The sequence below is a fragment of the Loa loa genome (assembly GCF_000183805.2).
Source record: "Loa loa unplaced genomic scaffold supercont3.5, whole genome shotgun sequence".
In the NCBI taxonomy this organism is placed as follows: Eukaryota; Metazoa; Nematoda; class Chromadorea; order Rhabditida; family Onchocercidae; genus Loa; species Loa loa.
This window is the reverse complement of record NW_018108185.1, coordinates 121,324-143,292: the sequence shown is the minus strand read 5'-3', so window position 1 is coordinate 143,292 and position 21,969 is coordinate 121,324. Positions and strand designations below refer to the sequence as shown.

Sequence of the window (21,969 nt, the reverse complement as noted above, 5' to 3'; positions counted from 1 at the left end):
GGTTTGTAACGTCAGAAGAAGCAAGTTCTATGGCAAAGTAGATGGTTCGATGCAATTTGGCTGGTGCAATTGAGCCCTTAGCTGCATTTTCGTATCACTTTTTCTTAGTACTGATGACGTTTGAAAGTATGGGGAGTTGAGAAATTAGTTCTCATCTGCAGACTGTCTCCGAATGACTCCGTGTTCTGATGTGGAACCATCGTTTTCGTAACGACCCAGAAAGTGTGATTCAGAGTTTGGTGTAAGTGGTGTTCTACTTCATGGTTGTGGGAGGAGATTCGGAAATATTTGGAGTGGGATGAGATTACAACTAAAGGGTTACTTCAGGAAAGAGATGATTGGCTAGATTTGGTGGCGAACTTGTGGCCTTAGGTCTCTCAATAAGAACAACATCTTTATGTCTTTATACTTTTTCTTAGGAAGAAACGATGGATGATTTCGAAGAGGTGCCGGGTAATAAGCCATTGCGGTTGCCAAAGAAAGCAGCTAAAGTAAAGAACAAAGTATGTCATTTCTGAAAGCAAAATCATCAACGGATAACTCAGTTTCGCTTTCAATTCTTAGTCTGGGTTAGATGTAGTAGCCATGTTAAAATTTTATAATCTTTGCATTCAGTGCTAAATTTGTGCTTTCACGAACTTTTATTTATGTGTAGTATTTGCCGACAGATTTTTTGCTTCGGGTTTTGAGGGAAGGGGTTATACTGTGTCCTTTTTTTTGTTTTTTAGACTTAGATTTTCAGTGCATTTCTATTGATACTTTCAGGCTCCGGCAGCTCTACAAATAACAGCGGAGCAGTTGTTACGTGAAGCAAAGGAACGTGACCTAGAAATTGTTGCACCACCGCCAAAAACTAAAATATCCGATCCAGAAGAGCTAGCCGAATATCAGCGGAAACGAAGGTATGCGTCGAAAAAGTTATTATCACACTGCACTTCTCATCCTTTAATAAATGTTATTTCTAAATCCAATCGTTAGGAAGAAATAAAGATGTCAAATTCAATTTAGGCCTTTGGAGTTAAAACTTTTTGGAATTTTGTTGCTATTGAATTACCAAATATGGAATATATTGAAAAGTCAAATAATTTTTGGTGCATTTCCATGGTTTCAGGAAGGAATTCGAAGATAACATTCGTAAAAACCGTTCGCAGATAGCAAACTGGGTGAAATATGCAAAATGGGAGGAAAATATAGGTGAAATGCAAAGAGCTCGTTCAGTGTTTGAGCGTGCACTTGATACTGATCATCGTTCTATAACGCTTTGGCTCCAGTATGCGGAAATGGAAATGAGGCAAATTCTTCATTTTTCTTAGGGTAGCATTTTAGTTGAGCTTGATACGAGAAGTCTCTTATGTGTCATATTTCTTTATATTGAAACGGCTATGGATTAATCTGTCTTCACAAATTTTTAGAAACAAACAGATTAATCATGCACGAAATATTTGGGATAGAGCAATTACCATTTTGCCTCGAGCTACGCAATTCTGGCTAAAATACTCATACATGGAAGAATTGATCGGGAATATACCTGGAGCAAGACAAGTAAAGCTTTTTGCTATTTTAACCGAACACCTCACTTCATTTATGCAGGATTTGTACATGTATTTATTGAGGGATTTATGGGAAAGAGCAGGGATAAACTAACTTCACATCCGCAATCATTGACGTAGATTCCATGGTTCCGTACTTTGTGTAACTTAGCTTAGGTTTTTGAACGCTGGATGGAATGGGAACCACCAGAACAAGCTTGGCAAACATATGTCAATTTCGAGTTACGTTACAAAGAAATCGACCGTGCACGTACTATTTGGCAGCGTTTTCTTCACGTTCACGGACATGATGTAAAACAGTGGTTGCGTTATGCAAAGTTTGAAGAAAGATTCGGCTATGTTGGAAATGCCCGTACTGTAGGTGTTTTGGATGACCACAAGTTCTCATTCTGTTGTTTTTTAAAATATTTTTCCTGATGATAGAGAAAAAATAATGACGGGGGGGGGGGGTGATGAAAAATAACATTTTGGTGTTTTAACTGTAATTGTTTAACTTGCATATGCTTGAAAAAGTCGATGTGTAAAATAATTGTTTGAAAAACTGAACTGGTATTTCAGAACAACAGTTTAATTTCTTACAACTTTGTTATAAAATCGTAATCAGTGTTTTCAAAATCATGCAGTGATTGTTAATTTCTGCATTTTTTTTAATTGTTAGTTTTGCAATTTCTGCATTTCTTAATTGTTGATCACAGGTTTATGAGCGAGCATTGGAATATTTTGGGGAGGAAAATTTGAGTGAAACGTTACTGATTGCATTCGCTCAGTTCGAAGAACGACAGAAGGAGCATGAAAGATCAAGGGTTATCTATAGGTATCTTGACCATAATTCCTCGAAGATTTGCAGAATTTTGTTTACTGTATGCAGGGTGGTGCATCTGTTGCCTTTGATGTCGAGTTATAGGTCGTAGTTAAATTTCGACTATTTTACAAGTGATTGGTTTTTATGCCAATCAGAATGGAAGTTAACTTTATAGCGTTTGTATGATTTTGCAGGTATGGATTGGACCATCTTCCGGCTGATCGAACTGGTGAAATATTCAAATTTTATACCATACACGAGAAAAAGTATGGGGAGAGGATGGGGATCGAAAATGTAATTGTTAGTAAGCGTCGCCATCAATACGAAGAGGTAAATGATCGTGAATTTCTGCACAAATGGTGGTGCTTGGTGGAATTTTGTGTTTTTATAAAATGAGCTTCTGAATAGTAACAGATAAATTCGAAATTTAACTAAATTTATTTCAGCAAATTGCTGAAAACTCGTACAATTATGATGCTTGGTTTGATTACATTCGTTTATTACAAAATGAGAAAATTCATCGTGAAGAGATGGAAGATACATTTGAGAGAGCGATAGCTAATATACCTCTGCAACCTGAAAAGAGGTATTTTTTTAATTAGTCATTTCAGTTAAATCATGGTGTAGATACGAATCCATTTGTATTGTGGAGTATAGTTAAAATGTTAAGTTACATTTTATACTTCAGTTCTACTAAAAGATTAGAAAGTTTATGTATTTTGTGGGTGTCTGCATACCCATTATTGTTAACGGCTGGGTAAAAAAAAACAGTCGTTATGATGGAGTCCGTTCAGGTGAAATGTTTGATAAAAGTGAAATTTATCATCATCGTGGCTAGGCTTCGCGAACAAAGATTTGGAAGGACCCTACTCACACTTGCTGCAAACGCTAGAAATATGGGTATATCTTTCCAGCCTGGCAGTGAATTTTTTGGGTGAGGCACAACGTGCGCAAAACTGGCCCCACTCTTTACTCCCAGGGTTCATTTGCCAAGGCCTAACAAGTTAGGGCGGTGGTGGTGAAGGACGTTGTTTTCTTAAAATTTCCTTCTCTTAGGTGGATCGCTTTATGGGGCTAAACGAGCTTTATCTGTTCAAGTTTATAGTTAGGGTTGTCCTTCTTCTAGAATGGTTGCCCCGAGGCTAACGAGCTCATCCTGACCGTGAACACACCGCACCTGACCCTTCACTTGAGATCTTTCTGACACATGAGACTTATAAATCATCACCAGGTGAGCTCATAATCTCGTGAGGGCACGCAAGCTTCTCCCTCTCAACAAAACGGTTGTCCATGGATAAGACATGAAATTCATAATACCTGAAGAAACGGCCATTTTGGGAGTAATTTAAATAGTGAAGTCAACTATTTCATTAAAATCATTGCTTTTTGTTGAGCAGGTATTGGCGACGATACATTTATTTATGGATCAATTACGCTCTTTATCAGGAATTGGATATTGGTGACATAGAGAAAACACGAGATGTTTACAAAGTTTGCTTACAAATCATTCCTCATAAGAAATTCACTTTTTCAAAAATATGGGTGATGTTTGCCTATTTCGAGGTGCGACAACTTCGCTTATCTGATGCACGTAAAATAATGGTGTGTTTCAAAATGATTTTTAGCTATCCTTCATTTGAAATAGAATTTATAAACTAAATTTTGTAGAGTAAGCTCTATAGAGAAAAAATTCCTACAGAGTAATTTTATAGAGTAAATTTCTATGAGAAACAAGTAAGTGAAATCGATTCGGATGAAATTTTGAATAGAATATGCGAAATATTATTAAAATATTGATAAATAATATGCAAAAATACACCAAACACTACTTTGCTCCAGGAATTGTATTTTTATAATTGGGCAGTTGCAGGGAAATGCAATTGGAATGTGTCCTCGAAATAAACTTTTTCGAAATTACATAGATCTTGAATTGCAACTACGTGAGTTTGATCGATGTCGAGTTTTATATGGGAAATTTCTGGAATACGCTCCGGAAAATAGTAATACTTGGATTAAATTCGCTGAAATGGAAACGCTTCTCGGCGATGTTGACCGTGCACGTGCAATTTTCGCGTTAGCTGTACAACAACCTGCACTGGACATGCCTGAAGTTTGTCCATAAATTACATTCTTCATCTTTGGAAAGTAGAAGTGGAGTAATTTTGTTGAATAAGTGACTAGAATATTTTAAAACCTCAATTAGTTTGTTGTAGGTTTTATGGAAAGCCTATATTGATTTCGAAGTGAGTCAAGAAGAATATGGTCGAGCTCGACAGTTATATAGTAGTCTTTTGGAACGGACGAACCACATAAAAGTTATTTTTGCCAGTCGTATTTCTTGAAATTTCTGGCTGCTTTCTTTTGGCATGATAACCTTAACTTTAGTTCTTTCTTCCTCTTACTTTATCCCTCGTTTTGGCTTTGGGTTTGAAAATTAAAAGAATAAATAGGAAAGGATTGTCACTTCGGAATAGACAAACACTACCCATATTTTTGAAAAAGTAAATTTCTTACGAGGAAGGGCAGTCAATAAAAATATTAATAAATCAGATTCAACCTCGGTTCTTCAAAAAAAAATAAAAATTCCAAAATAATGGTGATGAGAATTCTTCTTTTCATAATTCTTTCAGGTTTGGATAAGTTTAGCGGAATTTGAATTATTAGTAAGTGGTGTGGAAGGCGCGCGTAAGACTTATGAACGCGCCAACAGGAATCTAGCAAGTAGTGAAAAAGAAGAAAGGTTGTTACTTCTCGAGTCATGGATGTTATTTGAAACTAAATACGGTGACGAGGATTCTGTAACAACAGTAAGCAGTATTATTGATTTCGAGAATAAATATTCATAATAATATTTTGAGAATAGATTATTCTGTAACAACAGTAAGTAGTATTATTGATTTCGAGAATATTATAATATATATTTGCGGCACAATCTAAGCTATTTGGTTAAATTTCTTTCTAACTATATTATTCGTATTTCGAAGATCTTTCGTACTTCTATTCGTATTCCGTACCTCTTTTTCAACAGACTTGCTTGATTTATATCTTATAGTTTTTAGAATCAGTCATTTTAAAAAGTGAAATCCTTTATTTCCTCTATTGTGAACCTCGTCAACCTTTTTATGGCTATTGTTTATTGGTTCTTTTGAATCGTCATACATGTCTAATTGTTGCTGACTTATAACTGAATTTATCATCTTACTTTATCTATATCGAAATCACAATAGAATTTGAGCAGTTGTCATAACATTTATTTTAATGGGAAGAGAAGTGAGGGAAAAAGCCTTATTGTTTATCAAACACGTTCTTTTAGTGATTATTTCTCCAAACAAAACTCGTTTGGCCGAATTCTCTTCGCTGTGTAACTTCTAAATCTTCCATTTCTCTCTATTTCGTGACTTCCTGATAGGCACTCTCGGTCAAAATTTATTAATCATAAGAGTAATTTTCTAGGTTTCTCGTCAAATGCCAAGAAAAGTGAAAAAACGTCGTCAAATTCAGACCGAGGATGGTGTGGATGCTGGTTGGGAGGAATATTTCGATTACGTATTCCCAGATGAACAAAGTAAGATGCAATCCTGACTGCAAATATTTTTCCAAATGTTCGAACATTTCATTTCCTTTCATCCGTATATCTATGCTTATGGTGTATGTGTTCTTTACTGATAATATGGCAATGATATCATAAACTATAGGATAATACGCCATATTATTACTAAAGAAGACATCAGTAAGGATATTATGTCAGTAATATCACAGTTTTCATTTTAGCTTCAAAAGGAAGCATGAAACTATTCGAAGCTGCCCGAAGATGGAAGGAAAAACTTACACAAGCAGCGTTGTCAGTGGAAAAAGATTCGGATAAAGACATAGGGGATAGTGATATCAAAGATGAAGCGACAGAAAGAGAGAGAAAAGTGCGTGAGAATGACTCAGATACTGATATATCGACATCCTCCTCATCATCGTCGGGTAGTGATTCTGACTCAAATTATGAGTCAAAGGATAGTGATTCTGGTTTAAAGTCTGGAAAATCTTGAATGCTTTCACAGGAAGGAGTAGAGGGATGGAGGTTGATGGTTGTTTCATTTCTTTTTCGTATTTTATTGCTTAAATCTTAGGGTTTTTGGTATTTTGTTTTCTGTGGAATGTCTGTACATATCGATCCAATTTCATACTATTCAAAAAAATCAGAAAGCTTTTTTTTTTTGAATTTGCTCTGTTTTTTTTAGTATGTGCATAATTCTCCACATTATATTCGATGAAATAAATTGTTATTCAAATCAGGCCTTTGTAATATTTCAGCAAGCTTCAGCACTTTTTATCATGTCATAATATAGATTAATTTTTCTCGTATTTATTGCTAGTTTTCAATACTATATGAAGTGTAAAACCGAGCGGTGTCTCATTATAAGGAAGGGAACTGTCGTGTGTTGCAGATTCCTGGGGTTTCTGTGGCGGATCGGTTTTTCTCGTATTTTTGAAAAAAAAAAAGAGTTGGGCAATTTTACGTTCGTTTCATCTCTATTTTGGTTTGTTTTTCTGTTTTACTAAGTTGTTCAGCCAAAAAATACTGCATTCTTTTTGGTATTATAACTGCTGCAGCCTGTAGCAGTTATGGTAGCCTAAAACTGGCTAACAAATTCGTATAATTTTCGATTTATTAGTGAAAGAAGCGATGAATACCAGGTGTCGCGCCTGAGATTATTCAATTTTTCATACATGGAGAGTGACTTATCCTGACCCATTTATTTCTTACAATTTTTCATATAGGTTTTCTTTCTCTTCTCTACGTAACCATTGCATTATATGCGTTGGATATATGTGCTATTTTCATAGTCGTTTATTTTTGCTTTTAGTATTTTCAACGCTGGACTATTCATTTCGTTGAAATAATTTTTTTAGGATTGGAAATTTAGAGTTACCTGATATTTGGAATTAGAACTTGAGTGAATTCTTCCCACTCAATGAGAAGATTGCCAGCTTCCTGATTCTTATTTCAATTACAACATAGAATGTGAAAAATGATTGGTATGCAGAGAGCAGATGAATATTGGTTGTTTCATTTTGTTCAGTTCTTTGGTGATTCCGTGAAGATAATGAATGAAGAAAATGTCCCGAACCTGTGAGGATCGTCTGTCATTTCGGTGAGTTTTTGGAAGAAAAAAATCGAGCTGCTTTCATGTGCTAGGAAAACGTAAAACATCAGATAATCCCGATATGCTTTTTATTTATCCTATTAATTTGTAAAATAAAAGTAACAGTTATTATTAATGAACTGACTGAGTGGAAAAAGCGGAATTGATTTACCGATTTTTGGGAGGTTTTTTTTGAAAGAGTAGATTTGTGGATGGTAATGTTTTGCTTTTTTTTCTTTGAAAATTAGTCGCAATGGCTGGGGACCTGAATTGTCATAATTACTTTGCACTTCATGTTTTGTTATTTCTTCTCTAATTAAGGTCGTTCGATTTTTTTTTTATATCAGAGACAGCTAATTCTAGATGCAGTAATCGTGGAGATAGAGCATATTGTAACAGTCATTTCGCACTCCAAAAAGACTATCATCTCTGGCGAGAGTTTTAATTCACTTTTAATGATTAAACAAAATGCAGTGGATTTAATGGGAAAAATCGACGAAAGAGTCACTGCATTATTTGTAGCCATTTCCAGAGTGAACTGGAATGGTAGAACAACTTTTAAGTGAGGACGACAATCCGATTGAGCATTTAAGGATGAGATATTTTTATAGAGTGCTGGGGTTTTCGTTTGTTTTACATCCAGCCTGTAAGTGAGCTGTAAATGTTCGAAAAAAATGTTAGAATTTGTTGCAAAATTGTTGCTTCTCATTAAGGTAGGCTCGAGAAGCGAAGAATATGATGTTATAGTATGGTGCTTCTTACTTTAGATCTTCATTCCTATATCTATTGGAAGGTCCAGCTGCATCAGTTACCCTGTTCAGATGTAAATTTTGCAGAATAAATAGAAAAAGATATCTATATATTATAAATAATTTAGTTGCTATATATTTCAAATCCCCGATAGAAATTGTTAGTTAGGAAATTTAAAAAAATTCCTTATGGTGTTTTCAAGTTTTGGTTGGTTTTTTGGAAAAAAATGAAATATTTTTTAAAGAAATGCGCTCGATGGAATAATAAGCCTAAGCAGCGATTGGGTTTTTTTTTAATTTCACCAGAGTACTCACTCGATAACGGCATTTGATATCGGTCATAATGAACCAGGGTACTGAAGTAATCGTGCTTGTGTATACTTAAGCAAAATTGAAAGCTGATATGTATGCGTTTTCTAATTGTGATGAGTATGAGCATGCGTACGAATTGTACATATCCAGTCTTATGTTCATGCCAGGTTTTCACACTCATTTTTTTGGGTACGCATAAACATTACTCGAAAAATCTGAAACTGTTAAATTCAGCCAAAAAATATCCCTCATTGACAGTACCAACCCTTTTCACTGAATGAGGACATGTTTAAATAACTGTGCTCTGTGACTAATTACTGCCAGAAATAATAGTTTTCTTATTTCTAACCTGAAACGATTGCCATGATACTGAGCAAGAAAATGATCACTAAGAATTGTAGCCATAAAAATCAAATCTAAAAGTGATAATGGAAATAAATCGGTACTGCTATTTCAATTAGACAGTGGTGCATCCAAGTTTCAAAGATTTTTTTCACCAATTGTATGGAATTCTTTTTAGCTATGATTACATTCTACTTGAACGACTTTTGGCTTATGCGATTTTTCTCTATTCTTTTGAGCTATGGAACTGTCTCGATTCCTGTAGTTCTCTTGGTTTTTTATGTTCGTCGAAGAGCTGCCGGTAAGATGTGTTTTAATGGGAATATTTCATAAATTTATGTCACTGGCTATCATATCACTTTGCGATGAATATAAATTATCATTCGATAGAACATCATGAACCTGTTACATTTAATATAAAAAGCTTTATTTCCAGAAGATGGGTTCCGGCCTGCAACAGTGTTTCATTCATTCCTACGCAGTTTTGCGCTTGGAAAACCTGAGTATAGTTTGGTGATTTCTGACTCGATAAAATTGACCTCAATCGTTTCGCGGAAAAAAAATCTCCGCGGTGACTCTCTCTATCTTATTTTATGTTTTTCAAGTCTTCAGATCACTCTTATTTTAATGGGTTATATCCAAGAGCGGATTATGACGCAGGTTTTTAAATTCTGCTATTGACTTTTTGGTTTAATATTTATTCAACAGATCAGTCAGTACTGATCTGTTGAATAAACACTGACAGATCGGATTGAGACTTTGAATTCTTTTGGATTTTTTTTGCAAAGATGGATTATTCGATGCATCAATTTATTGCTTCCAGCATAAAAACATTTTCTACATAAATTGTAGAAGCATATATATGGAGCGTCATACTAAAGAATGGGAGTTATTCAAAAAAAAAAGAAAGAAGTTAGGTAAATGAAGACGTTCTCGTTTTGTTTAATTGTTTCTGGACATTTACTTAGGTATCTTTCGGATACTAATGTTGGGAAGACTGACTGTTTTTATTCCAGACTTACTTATCAACGGTGGATCATCAGCTAAACAAGTTTGAAAATACTCAGTTCCTTGTTTTCATGAATCGCGTTTTTGCCATTATTCTATGCACAGCTTATTTGATCGTAAATTGGAAAAGGTTTTTTTTTTTCTTCATAATTTATCTCTCTATGAAAAATCTCACGAGATTCGTTAAATATTATCAAATTTACAGTTTAAAAATTATAATAATACAAATAAATGGAGAAGGCAAAAACCTTGTAATTGACAAATTGCGAGCGTGGAAGTCAATAGTGAGGTAACTTTATAATTCAAAATCGCCAATTTATTACAGAGAACCTCCTCACGTTCCGCCGTTTTATAAACATTCTTTTACATCCTTTTCCAATACGCTTTCATCATGGTGCCAGTACGAGGCATTGAAATTCGTTTCATTCCCAACTCAGGTAAACTCAAATCAGTGCGAAGTAACTACTAAAACTCAGTACGATGCCAACTTTTGACAATCAAAGTTTGTGAAATTAAATTTTGTATCTTTATTTTAAGACAGTCTGCAAAGCATCAAAAGTGCTATCAACGATGTTGATGGGCTTCATTATCAGAGGTGAACGTTATGGATTTAGCGAGTGCGCTTGTACTGTTATGCTTGCGTTTGGAGCTTCATTGTTTCTTTTGTCAAACAGCTCTAAGGAATTTGGATCTAACAGTAACGTTTCTAAAGAAAGCGTTTTTGAAGATACAAAAATTTTAAAGACTTTTTGATAGCAGTGATAAAAAGGAAAAAAGCTAGTGATTGCGAAAATCCGGATGGTTTCAAAAGTGGATAGAATAAACAAAAAACTTCTGAAAATGGATAGACTTTCTTTATTTTATTTTCTGGTGAAAAACAAAGTTGTGTGAAGTGGCGAGATAAAAAATTGAAGTAGAAAGTGAATGAGCTGAAAAGATCCAATCAGTAATATGAATCTTGCCAGTTTCCATGAAGTTCCTTGTCTCTCCATTACAAATACAAATACAAAAAAAACCTCATAAGAACTGGGATCAGTTTTCTTAAATATTAATTTTTACTTAGTACTCGAATTTTCTTGATTTTTTATCAAAATATATATGCGCGTCGCTGGTAATTTCATAAAGTTGTAGCAGTTTCGTCTTCCGATTGGGTGACTACTGTTTCTGGGATTGGCTTGATGTCTGGTTATCTTTTATTTGATGCTTTCACATTGAATTGGCAAAAGAAACTCTTCGATGTTCGGCCGCGAGTTTCCAGATACCAGGTTTTTCAGTGAAATCTTTTTGAATGAAAAGTAATGGAATCGTCAACTCGGAACAAGTTACCATTCATTTCTTGAATGTTGGGAATTGACATATGATATGAATTCCCTTTTTTTTTTAGCAATTATCACGTCGGGAATTTTGACTGTTTCGGAGTATGCTTTCCTGATTTGTTTTACTGAATAAAGTTCAATAAAAAGCTCCACTAATAGGAAATATTGGAAATAAATAATCGAAGCTGTGTAATAAAAGCTTATCTTTTAAAGGATAAAATGGCTATAGCGAACGTAATCATCTCACTGCGAATATTAAACTTAAATTTGGACTTTCGCTCACTCATTTATCGTTCTTCAGATGATGTTTGGTGTAAATATGTTCAGCATGATTTTATGCTTTGTAACACTTATCGAAGAAGGAACGTTTCTATCACCATTCCGTTTTCTAGCAACTCATGAAGGATTTGGCCGAGATATATTTTTCTTGTCTTTATCAGGCGCTTTAGGACAGGTTTAATTTCTTTTTGAAAGAACGAAGTGAGGGAAATTTATTTCTTGTCTCACTGCTCACATCTCGCGCTTGAAATATTTTTATTGTACATTGGTTAGTACCTCGGAGAATGAAAGGGTAGTGTAATTTATCAGTTTTCATCTAAAATTCTTTTCTTTTTTTGTTCTGTGTCTTAGTTTCTCATTACTTTATCGGGAGCCATTTAGGCTAAAACGTAACCTTAAAAATTGCTGATTTCCAAATTTGTCTCTAAAGTACGCAGTTTTTCCTTGAGGTTTTATGTAATCACTTCAGTAGTTCTATTTATGACCTCCTTAATAAGTTTGTTCATTTTATCAAGTTTACTGTCCAGCCTTCATAATTGGGGCATGTAATTATGCACTCTTATTTAAATCATTAAAATGAAGACTTGAATTTCTGTGTTTTTTGAGGAGTTGGTTTCATGAACTTTCTTTCAGATTGTAATTTATATAACCATTGAACGATTTGGGCCTATGATATTTGCTGTGATGATGACGCTGCGGCAGATACTTTCCATATTACTTTCAGCGGTGGCCTATGATCATCCGATGTCTGCTTGGTCTACGTTTGGCTTGTTAATAACATTTACTGCTGTTTTTGGCACTATTTACATTCGCCATCATCAGACTTGAAAGATATCAAATTTTGCATTGCAGTTCGGAAGTTGAAGTCTACAACGTTTTAGCTCTTTTTGTTTTGAATATAAAATTTTTGAATTGGTTCTCCTCATTTGTTTTATATTCCTCTTACTTGAAATTTATTAAATTTATTTGATTTCGATTTATTTTTTTTCCGCGGATAATTAGACTTCTCTTTAGGTTTGATGACTAAAAACCTTACACTGTCTCTTGGCTTAGTTTTGATCAGTAGTTACACTACTTATTCTAACTTATGACTTCAATTTCTGAAATATTTGAAATTTGTACTGTGAATACTGTTTCCACCGTATCTATTTCATTTGTTCCTATCATATTCATGCCTTGTATTTCATTAAATGATAGATTTTCCAGCGATATTCAGGGAACCTGCAAACCTGAAACGCACGGCGAAGAGTATGTTATCCCAGAAAACGCAGGGCGAAGAAGAGTATGTTTATTCCACATTCAACTGATTGACCTCAGCTCATTAACAGCTGTTGAATAATGTTTCGGGTTGGTAAAAAACCCTCAACTTCATCCAGCAAGAAGCCATAATTTTGGAGATAAAGGGTATCCTATAGAGGAAACGAATTCTGAATAAATATTGATATAATCCAACCAGTAGATCAAAAAATGGCCTGTTTATCCCGTATATTCGCTGAAAATCGTAGAATTAAGCCGGCTTCTAAATTTTTTCTTCTCTATCTGAATCCCCCCAAATATATTTTTTGGTTTCAGCGTTATTCGAAACTCTATTCTGAAACTATGATGATCAGTCTAGTTAGACTCGACGAGAGGCTATGCTAATATTAGAAATAATTTATTTTTAAAGAGAACAACAAACACTGACGAGCGGTCGTTTATAAAATGAGAACTTTCAACTGTTAAAAAAGAAGTTAAAAAAGAGCTAGAAGTTAGCCATCACACTGGTCGCAAACAAACACTTGACAGTGGGTCTAATCGAGAAGAGGTGTCATTAAACCATTCGAATAGCCACTATAGGAGGACCTGGATAGGTGCCAACTCAGTCCTTATCCCCAGAGAGTTTTTAGCTTCGAAAGTTGATCTTTATATATGAAACTTCAATTGCATAGAAAATTTAAATAAAAATCACGCAGTTGAAAGAGCTGCATAAATTGAACAATACATGAATACATCCAAACTGTGCGGCAAGATACAGAAAAATTGCAAGTTTTCAAAATAAGGAAAGAAGAATGAAGCAGAGTAATAAGAGCTGATATTCAGAAAGAATCCCAAGTAACAAATTATTTCGCAACAGGGAAGAATTTCAACGGGTCCCAACAATTTCATTATTAAACCGATAAGTTTCATTGCTTTAGTGCTGCCAGCCAAAGGTTCTACTGTTTCGTTATATTCCACAACTTAATTCAAACTTAACTGATTTTTCTGTTAACCAAAACAAATGGCACAGACTTAGACTTCAGCACTTGCTATTACGAAGACGACTGTAATAGAAATGAGAGAAAATGAAAATTTAGGGAAGAAAAAAATGAAAAAGAAAGTGGAAAATGAAAATAAAAAAAATGCTGAATTTTGTAATTTTACTTTATTTCATTTAAAGTTCTTTTAGAAATCCGAAAAAACTCGCCCAAGTTTCTTTTACGCTACTGGATACTACTATATCCTAAATTCTCACCGTACGTAGACCAATTACATATATGCTAGTTATTACACCTCAGAATTAAAGCCTCAAATAATTTTGATGCCATAATTTTTTCGGACCAAGGAAAATTCAGCACGGACTAAACAGCTATTGAAATAAGGAACTACTAATGAAAAAATCAAAGTAAAATACTAGAACTGCCGCATCTTAGCTGGAACGATCAAACTATTTCACAGCATGGATCTATTAACCAGCCAGAGTACTCTCATGTCCAGTCAGTATGCATAAATCGCACAAATCTCCGACTGCAGATGTTTCTCGCCGTTTTAAAACTACCAATCTAGAAATACAAATATTTTATTCCAGTAGTTTGAAGAGCTCAATCATAATGCCTAGAATGAAACAGTAACAGTTTTCATCAATTTTGAAAATTAAAATATTCTGTGGGTTTTCAATCACCAGTAAAATTTGTTTACGCCCCGGTCACCAGCATGCTATATTATTACCGCATGGATACTAATATCCGCACCCTTTCAAACCTATACGAATCCCAAAAAACTTACTTATCGCTTCCTACAACTTGATATATATTATTTGGATCACTGATGTCTTGCGTAATTGAGCCATCAACAAATGCACGACCCTGAAATTAAATAATGTAAAAATTTCGCCAGTTTCCATCATTACTGTCGTGCCACACATTTTTTTTTCTCATTTTGAGAAATTTTGAGGTTTTATGACTAATCCAATTCTAGTGTTCACTACCACTGACGAACATTTTAATCATATTTCAATACCTGCACGCCATGTGGATAAAAAGCGAGAATTGAATCCGAAAGCGAAACGAGATTTTCAATTTGAAAACCAAATTTGAATTCTGCTGGCGAAAGACGAGATGACTTAACAACTCCTTTCTGATTGATCACAACGCACCGATTCTCATAGCATAATAACAATGCATCCTAAACATATCTTTCAGGAAAAGAACGACCTCCAAATGCAAAGTGATAAAATAACACTTTCAAGAAAGTATTATTCTCAGAGCAGCAAACATTTCTACCACATGGTAAATTACTGACGAATTACTTCGATTAACCTTGCTGCTGAGCAGCCTCAATCAATTTTGAAAAGCTGCACAAATCTTCAACAAAAAAAAGAAAAAAAAATCACTCTGTCAACTTGTTTTAGTGCAACAACGCTAAGACAAATCGTTTCTGTTCGATCTTGCCCATCCAAGTCACAGTGTACACTTTCATCATTAAAATTTACATAATGGAGATGAAACTTCTGTCCTATCCCTTTGTACACCGCCAAGCAAACCTGCAGATGAAACGCATACAGTTACTTGTTGCGAATAAAATGATTTCTTGGTTTACAACCTCATTTCATTTTTTCTAAACAGAAGTATTGAAAAATGCTTCACAAAGTACTTCGAAACCATACTTTTGGAAAATCAGCATCTGTTCCGGCAGAATATATCAACTGAAAAGGTCGAAGTGGAAAGTGAGGGATGCGCATTTCGACTGTTTTCAGTATTAGAAATTTAGCCAGTGGTTCGTACCATTGGAATAATATTACAGCAGACGGTGTTGCGCAACAGAGATATACATTGCCATTCACACCACTTCGAGCGACATTGCAATGTATAACGTCTCTATAAATTAATCATTGCTTATTTAGAAAAATGTACGAAACTTGCAAATGTTTCTAAATCCTCTGAAATTCGAATTTTCAAACTTTTTGAAGTTATCAGATAGTACTGAAAATCACATACGGACAAGAGCGTTGTTCCAAAATAAAAGAAAAATTAAATTCAAAATTACAGTTCATAGAGATACCTAGTTTCGGGTAAGCGTGTAGTTATAGCAAATTTCTTCGGCAGGTACTTCTCAGGAATCTTATTCATAGGTTTTGATATCCTCTGTGTAAGATTTCGCTGCGACAAAGCAACTAAGTCGTGACGATAAAGATAGGGAGTTCTTCCTAAAACTTTATCTTACAAATTTTAAAGACTCAGGAAACACGTTTAAACGAATTTCTTGCCAAGCATATTCCGATTTGCATACTTTAGTAACCTTTATTTGATTCTAGCTTCCACGAATAATGTGGCTTATATCAAAATATAATGATGCATTTCCTCAATTTCATTCTGAAGCAGTATGATGAAAAATCGAATAAAAAGACCTTGTACGGCCATCAGAATATTTTTCTGCATATACAACCATGAACAGCGTCGTTTGTGTATCAAAACCATTGCTGCCTCATGCAGTTCATCCATGTCCAAAGTGAAAATCCCTTCTTCTGCACCAACCAATAAAAACTGTCGTAAAGTGTTTGGATGAACCCATGTTGCGGTACTATTTATGTGTAACGGACAATCATGGAAGATGAGCGAAAAACATGCACCCATAGCGACCTACACAAATTATGAACTTTGAAGAGCATAGAATTCATCAAAAAAAAATCTAAACGTTCTTAAAAATTCCAAATAAAGAATTTTTCACTACATAAGTCAATAATTACATTTGGATTTATATTCCAGCAAAATACCTTCGGTGTCGGTGGCAATCCGAAACAGGTCTGAGGTCGCTGAAGAGCATAACTCGCGCACCCATTAACCCGATGCCTAATTTGCTCGTTTAAATATGGATCCAAATGTGGTGATTCGAGAGATGAACATCGCTTTATTGGCTGTTTAGTGCGTGGTGGACGTTGAGGCATGAAAAAATCCGAACCAGATGAACCTGAAGTGATATTATGAATGGACTCAAAGTTTCTTATATCATTAGCAGGAAGAACAATCCAACATAATTCCAGGTAAACCTCTACATTTTTATACTTCGGAATTTCCCTGCTAATGACTATGCCATAAGCTAGAGACAGATAAAGAACGTATTTAAGAATATACTAACAGTTGAATTAAGTAACTTGAAAAACATCACCATTAATTTGTTCTGACGAACAAAGGGTTTCATCACCTACGTCATGTATAACACCATCATTATCGTTTAGCAACGACAAGGCTTGTACAACATCTGGTAGTGGTGGATGTTCCTTGGCAGGAAGTGTGCGATCCTACAGAAGAAAAATTTATATTAACTGATAAATCTTTTACAGAATATTGTGCTGTTATAAATGCATATTTCTTTAATTCCCATCTACAATGAAAAACGAGCCTCGTGATAACGACGACCTAAATTCGCAACGGAGACTTCGGAAGTTGATGGCTCTTCCCAAATTCGAGCCATAAGTGCATTTGCATCATCACATACACGTATTGCATCTTGCGCAGCACGAGGACAAGCACGACTGCGCGACTTAATTCGCGATATTGTCAGTATCTCGCCCTGAATAGGCCAAAAGAAAGAGTAATAGCAATTCGAAGACGGGAATTAGTTCACTGATTGCCATAAAATGAATAAAAATAACGTGAAATCACTGTTTAAAATAAACCTCGTCATCATCATCCGTATACATTGCAGGAAACTGTCGAGCAAATACGGAAGCGGAAGACACACCTCCAGGATTGTTAACTTTATCCAGCAAATCGCGTGTCATTCGAGAGGAAAGCGCTCCAAGGACGAAATGGTGGTTCTGAGATGAGGAATGAATTATAAATTCGGGTTTAAAGATAATTATGATATCCTGTAAGAACTAGAATTTGTTCTGTAGCATACCAAAACAATAAAAAATCGCTTTGCTCATTAATTTTTGAAACCATACAGCTAAGAGCTTTTCTGGAGCTGGTCTCTTTTTTGGATTTTTCGTTAAACACTGTTTGATGAAATCATGAAAGAATGGCGACCTGAAAGGCATTAGTTACAATAGAATAGTGATACAGGTGCTTCAGAGTATTAATTCAAATCGTTCATAATCAAATTAGCAAGATCGCAATCAGCGTTCGAGCTAATGCAATAATCTGACAACAAGTGCCACAATTCCTTTTAAGATGCTAGATCAAAATTGTGACGATTCATAACATCATGCAAATTTTGTGAGACAAACAACATTAAACAACTGTTTAATGTTGACTGAGAGACTTCACAATCAATTTATTCCTTAATAATTTGTGAACTACATTTTTAGTTGGAACTTTCAGTAAATTCAAGATGAAGGCAAGTTAGAACTTAAACAAAATGCTTACCACTTATATTTATCCTTAAGTGTTGGGGATTTGTAAGACGATTTTGTCATAAGGTAGAGAACTTGCATAGGATGCAAATCAAATAGTGGCGGTTGTAATTCAGCTAGTTCAATTGCTGTAATTCCAACAGCCCAAACATCGCATTCCACACCATAACCACCTCGACGTTCCACACATGCTACTTCTGGTGCCATCCTGATAAGGAAGAGACATAACAATTTCTCAGAAACTAGGGCAAAAGAAATAAATAAGCTAATTATGAACAAGAACTGCTTACCAATAAGGAGTACCAATGAACGACTTCCGCTTCCCAATAGTAGCGGTAATTTGTGCAGCAATACCAAAATCAGCTGAACAGAAACATAAACTAAAGTTCAAGAAGTTCCAATTTCCAAAATCAAATGTCCTCATAAACCAAAAAAATGCTACTTACCTAGTTTCACGTCACCAGAATGGGTAAGCAATATGTTCGCTCCTTTTATGTCCCGATGTACCATACCCTTGGAATGCAGATAGTGAAGACCTTTCAGTGTTTCACGACAAACAAACGCTATTTGCAGCTCCGACAGAGGACCAGTCACTAAAACAAATTTTTGCAAAATCTCTATATAAAGTCGAATCGAATTGATATTAAATATCAATTCAAAATATGGAAAAGGACTCCCTATTTTTCAGATTCATTTTTTTTTTTTTTTGCACATGATCCCCCGCTTGTGAGATATGACAGCAGAAATCTGTCCCCCTGCATCTCATATACCGTGACTCTGAGAGAGCCTGAAAAGACGAGAATAAACCCTAATTTATTAATTACGAAGATGTCCAATTATATCGCCTGAAGCATTTGAAAACGAAGTTCAAGTGAAGAATTACTGCTTTATTTTGCAAAGCTAAGTTGTGCATTTTGTTTCAGTCAAAACGGACGATATTTATTGCATAATCCGTAAAATATACGATATTCCACCAAAAACATTACCTATTTCAAAAATTCTAAAGCAAGATAAAATGAAAACATACTGTGATAAATGTCTTGAAGCGAGCCACCACTACAATACTCCATAACAATCCATAATCGATCACGACGCAGATAACTTCCATGATATGCAATTATATTTGGATGCACGCAACCACGTATCATCAAAATTTCTTGCTGAATAACAGCAAAATTATCGCCAGCTTCGAGTTTTACGACTTTCACTGCAGATAATTCGCCAGTCCTGCAAAAAATTTTGGGAGTTAATCAAAATAATAATACCGAGTTACAGATATCATAATATCTCGACCTGACTTGACTATATCGAACGAATCCCAATTACTTATTTCTGAACTTGTAGCTTATAGAAGTGAAGGAAACTGAAATTCATTATACATAAATTGTTATATGTAACCTGATATGTTTAGCTTTGTAAACCTCGCCATATGTACCCGAACCCACTCGTTGCAATAACTCATAGTCATCAGTTGGATCAGCTCGCTTGATAACATCCAAACTCATTATCTGCAATTCAGTGAAATATTTTTACCTTGTCTAGTGGTGAAGAAAGATTAATAATCGACTCGAACTAACTTGTTGTTAAAACCGCCAAAGACTGGATATGCAGAAGGAAATGCTGACAGATGTTGCAAAACGAAACTCACAGATGTTCCTCAAAATGTTGAATGGTACCACAAGCCATATTACTCCCTCCGTATGAAACTAATGCCGCCACGCCTATAACATCCCAAAAATAAACCAGTCATCCAACCAAGAAGAAATCTGCTCGTCGGTAACTATCGACTCTCATGAACTGAGTTCAGAAATTCCATCTAGTAAATTATTGAAACTTTAACATTAATAATATTCATTTGAAATTGGGAAGGTAAGGAAGGGACTAATTCACTGAATTCTTCATGTATGATAGTTACGATTTACAAAATGAACTACGCCCATCACGATTCCCCTTCATTGTTAATTTCTGGAACTTCATGACAAATAATTGATCATCCATCTCAAGTATGACTTTTCATGACCCCATCTTATCATGCTAAGTAAGCGTAAAACAATTTCACTCTAGCTGGCATCAACTTATCAGGAAGGATCCCGTGACAGTACCCATAGTTACTGCTCAACTATTAAATTTTAAATAATATATTCCAATTGATTCTAAATAATATATTCCTACACTGGATACACGACTGGATACACGCGCATACATAGGAAAAAAACCGTAAGTTCAAGCATTCCAACTAGTTCTCTTTAACAGTGAAAATTTGCAAGTGATGCACAACACGCAATAACTTCATCCCAACGGGTGACTGAGAGGGAGGGAAGGAAACGGAGTTATCCCCCAATATGAGAATTTTTTGAGATATCATCTAGCAGAGGATAGCGATAGCTCTGTTTTGTATCTTTGCAGTTCGGAATAATTGGATTTCATTGCAAGTACAAAAAAGAGGAAGAGAAAGGACAAGAATTGTTTTAATGAATAGAAATAGAAGGTTTAGTTCGAGATAACGAAAGAAAATATGTCAAAAACTGGGAATAAGAAATTTTCAAAGCAGAGCAGACTAGAAATGTCGAAAATACGATCTAATCTTACTACTTCAGTCTCTCTTCCCCAGTTACTGAAAAGTTGTATAACAAAAGACAAATAGAAAATCTAGGGGACGTGTCACTAGACCTGTTTGATAGTGTGTCTTAAAATCAAAATTGAAAGCTCCATTTTTTGTCTGCTCAAAGGCTTTTCATCCGTGGCACACTGAGCACTAGAGCTATATGCTCCGCATCACTTCAAAGCTAAAGAAAGCATTCCACCACCATATCCATACAGAACAACTATTCCAGTCATTTATCGGCAGCGTTAATAAGGAGGAATAATTCTGTTTCCATGAAGGCACAATAACACGTAACCACTTAAGTAGCTTACGTAGTCAATAATTAGGAAAGACACGCGGACTATGAGGATAAAGTAAAATAGAAAATGCAATAATGCTAGCTTCGATCAGTGCTGCCGCAGTTGCACAAGGCAGGAAGAGGCTTACCATCAGCTGATGTGACATGTGACATGCGACTAAGAGCAGGATGAGAAACCCATTTCCACAGTCTGTGATGATGCTAAAAAGGGAGAACCATTCCGTCATGAAAATCAGGCAAAAATGAGGAGAAGGGTTGGAGATAATTCAACAGATTATATATCCAATAGTTCATCTACCTTCAGCTCACAATCCTTAATTCACCCTGTTCCTCCTCCTCCTTCTCCTTTTCCTCCTCTTCCTCTTCCTCTCCTTCATTTCTAACTAGTTTTTTTTTTTTTTTTCACTCCTGCATCCTGTTATTTGTATAGAAATGTTTATCAGTTTCGCATTAAATTAATTGAAATCTTGACTTTGACAGAACACATTTGTCGGCAAAAACATCAGAAAAATTGTCACAAGGTAGGAAGACGAAGAAGTGAAGGAAAAGGAATTTGGAGAAGCTTAGATGGTGGGAAAAACTTTTTCGACGATATGAAATATCAGGATATGGCACTTCTCTTAAGTTAACTTCAGCCTTAGGAAACATCGTTAAACTTTGTGGGGTAACTTGCAACATTGGTGGTAATTTAACCTCTTCAACGCGCAAACCGGAAGGGAACGTTGTCAAGAATCGCGGGACAAAAAAATAGCCACGATCGATGGGAATATGAGTGAGATGAATAAACTTCAGGAATCGATTTATTGCTCAGAATCACATTTTTACTGGTGATTGTCATTTTTATTTCTTCCGATGATTGTTATGGAAGGTGAGAGATGTGTTATAAGATGATTTCTTTGCTTATATTTGTTACAGTTTGCATTTCTTTTTCTCTTTCTCTCTCTCCCTCTCTCTCTCTCTCTCTCTCTCTTATAATAGAGA

The 21,969-nt window shown here is 35.2% G+C and overlaps 5 protein-coding genes across 5 annotated transcripts; 2 read left to right on the top strand and 3 right to left on the bottom strand.

The window, feature by feature from the left end:
* Positions 1-413: 413 nt before the first annotated feature.
* On the top strand, positions 414-6,546 carry LOAG_03190 (crooked neck). Its single transcript, XM_003138727.2, has 14 exons — positions 414-503; positions 766-902; positions 1,112-1,291; positions 1,413-1,542; positions 1,707-1,907; positions 2,246-2,364; positions 2,547-2,682; positions 2,799-2,938; positions 3,750-3,954; positions 4,223-4,462; positions 4,566-4,667; positions 4,983-5,159; positions 5,806-5,917; positions 6,124-6,546. The coding sequence occupies exons 1-14, from the start codon at positions 429-431 to the stop codon at positions 6,390-6,392; spliced, it is 2,223 nt and encodes a 740-aa protein (XP_003138775.1). The 5' UTR covers positions 414-428; the 3' UTR covers positions 6,393-6,546.
* Positions 6,547-6,859: 313 nt separating this feature from the next.
* LOAG_03189 (hypothetical protein) lies at positions 6,860-8,732 on the bottom strand (the record flags this gene model as incomplete). Its single annotated transcript, XM_003138726.1, has 3 exons — positions 6,860-6,958; positions 7,888-8,134; positions 8,551-8,732. The coding sequence occupies 3 exons, from the start codon at positions 8,730-8,732 to the stop codon at positions 6,860-6,862; spliced, it is 528 nt and encodes a 175-aa protein (XP_003138774.1).
* LOAG_03188 (adenosine 3'-phospho 5'-phosphosulfate transporter 1 PAPS) lies at positions 7,252-12,418 on the top strand. The gene is made up of 9 exons (XM_020446253.1): positions 7,252-7,499; positions 9,072-9,194; positions 9,330-9,553; positions 9,910-10,031; positions 10,227-10,338; positions 10,439-10,598; positions 11,033-11,166; positions 11,519-11,671; positions 12,130-12,418. The coding sequence occupies exons 2-9, from the start codon at positions 9,074-9,076 to the stop codon at positions 12,322-12,324; spliced, it is 1,221 nt and encodes a 406-aa protein (XP_020303383.1). The 5' UTR covers positions 7,252-7,499; positions 9,072-9,073; the 3' UTR covers positions 12,325-12,418.
* A 1,604-nt stretch (positions 12,419-14,022) lies between these two features.
* Positions 14,023-19,815, bottom strand: LOAG_03187 (STE/STE20/KHS protein kinase). Its single transcript, XM_020446252.1, has 18 exons — positions 19,663-19,815; positions 19,484-19,593; positions 19,113-19,312; positions 18,532-18,678; positions 18,376-18,448; positions 18,099-18,293; positions 17,678-17,759; positions 17,408-17,548; positions 17,131-17,301; positions 16,897-17,029; positions 16,505-16,698; positions 16,139-16,370; positions 15,793-15,937; positions 15,398-15,608; positions 15,125-15,274; positions 14,752-14,916; positions 14,518-14,597; positions 14,023-14,294 (listed from the first exon to the last, which is right to left on the bottom strand). Exons 2-18 carry the CDS (start codon positions 19,588-19,590, stop codon positions 14,201-14,203), a joined length of 2,520 nt encoding a protein of 839 aa, XP_020303382.1. The 5' UTR covers positions 19,591-19,593; positions 19,663-19,815; the 3' UTR covers positions 14,023-14,200.
* Positions 19,816-21,066: 1,251 nt separating this feature from the next.
* On the bottom strand, positions 21,067-21,826 carry LOAG_03186 (hypothetical protein; the record flags this gene model as incomplete). Its single annotated transcript, XM_003138723.1, has 3 exons — positions 21,067-21,189; positions 21,298-21,367; positions 21,699-21,826. 3 exons carry the CDS (start codon positions 21,824-21,826, stop codon positions 21,067-21,069), a joined length of 321 nt encoding a protein of 106 aa, XP_003138771.1.
* Between the last annotated feature and the right edge of the window lie 143 nt (positions 21,827-21,969).

Excerpts from the sequence above, each read along its gene's own strand:
- LOAG_03190 (XM_003138727.2), top strand. The coding sequence starts at position 429 with ATGGATGATTTCGAAGAGGTGCCGGGTAATAAGCCATTGCGGTTGCCA. Across the intron at positions 1,292-1,412 it reads TATGCGGAAATGGAAATGAG|AAACAAACAGATTAATCATG; the intron begins GCAAATTCTTCA and ends ACAAATTTTTAG. Across the intron at positions 5,918-6,123 it reads CGTATTCCCAGATGAACAAA|CTTCAAAAGGAAGCATGAAA; the intron begins GTAAGATGCAAT and ends TTTTCATTTTAG.
- LOAG_03188 (XM_020446253.1), top strand. The coding sequence starts at position 9,074 with ATGATTACATTCTACTTGAACGACTTTTGGCTTATGCGATTTTTCTCT. Across the intron at positions 9,195-9,329 it reads TGTTCGTCGAAGAGCTGCCG|AAGATGGGTTCCGGCCTGCA; the intron begins GTAAGATGTGTT and ends CTTTATTTCCAG. Across the intron at positions 10,032-10,226 it reads TTGATCGTAAATTGGAAAAG|AGAACCTCCTCACGTTCCGC; the intron begins GTTTTTTTTTTT and ends AATTTATTACAG.
- LOAG_03187 (XM_020446252.1), bottom strand. The coding sequence starts at position 19,590 with ATGAGTTTGGATGTTATCAAGCGAGCTGATCCAACTGATGACTATGAG. Across the intron at positions 15,938-16,138 it reads TATTCTGATGGCCGTACAAG|GAAGAACTCCCTATCTTTAT; the intron begins GTCTTTTTATTC and ends ATAAAGTTTTAG. Across the intron at positions 15,275-15,397 it reads CAGATGCTGATTTTCCAAAA|GTTTGCTTGGCGGTGTACAA; the intron begins GTATGGTTTCGA and ends TTTCATCTGCAG.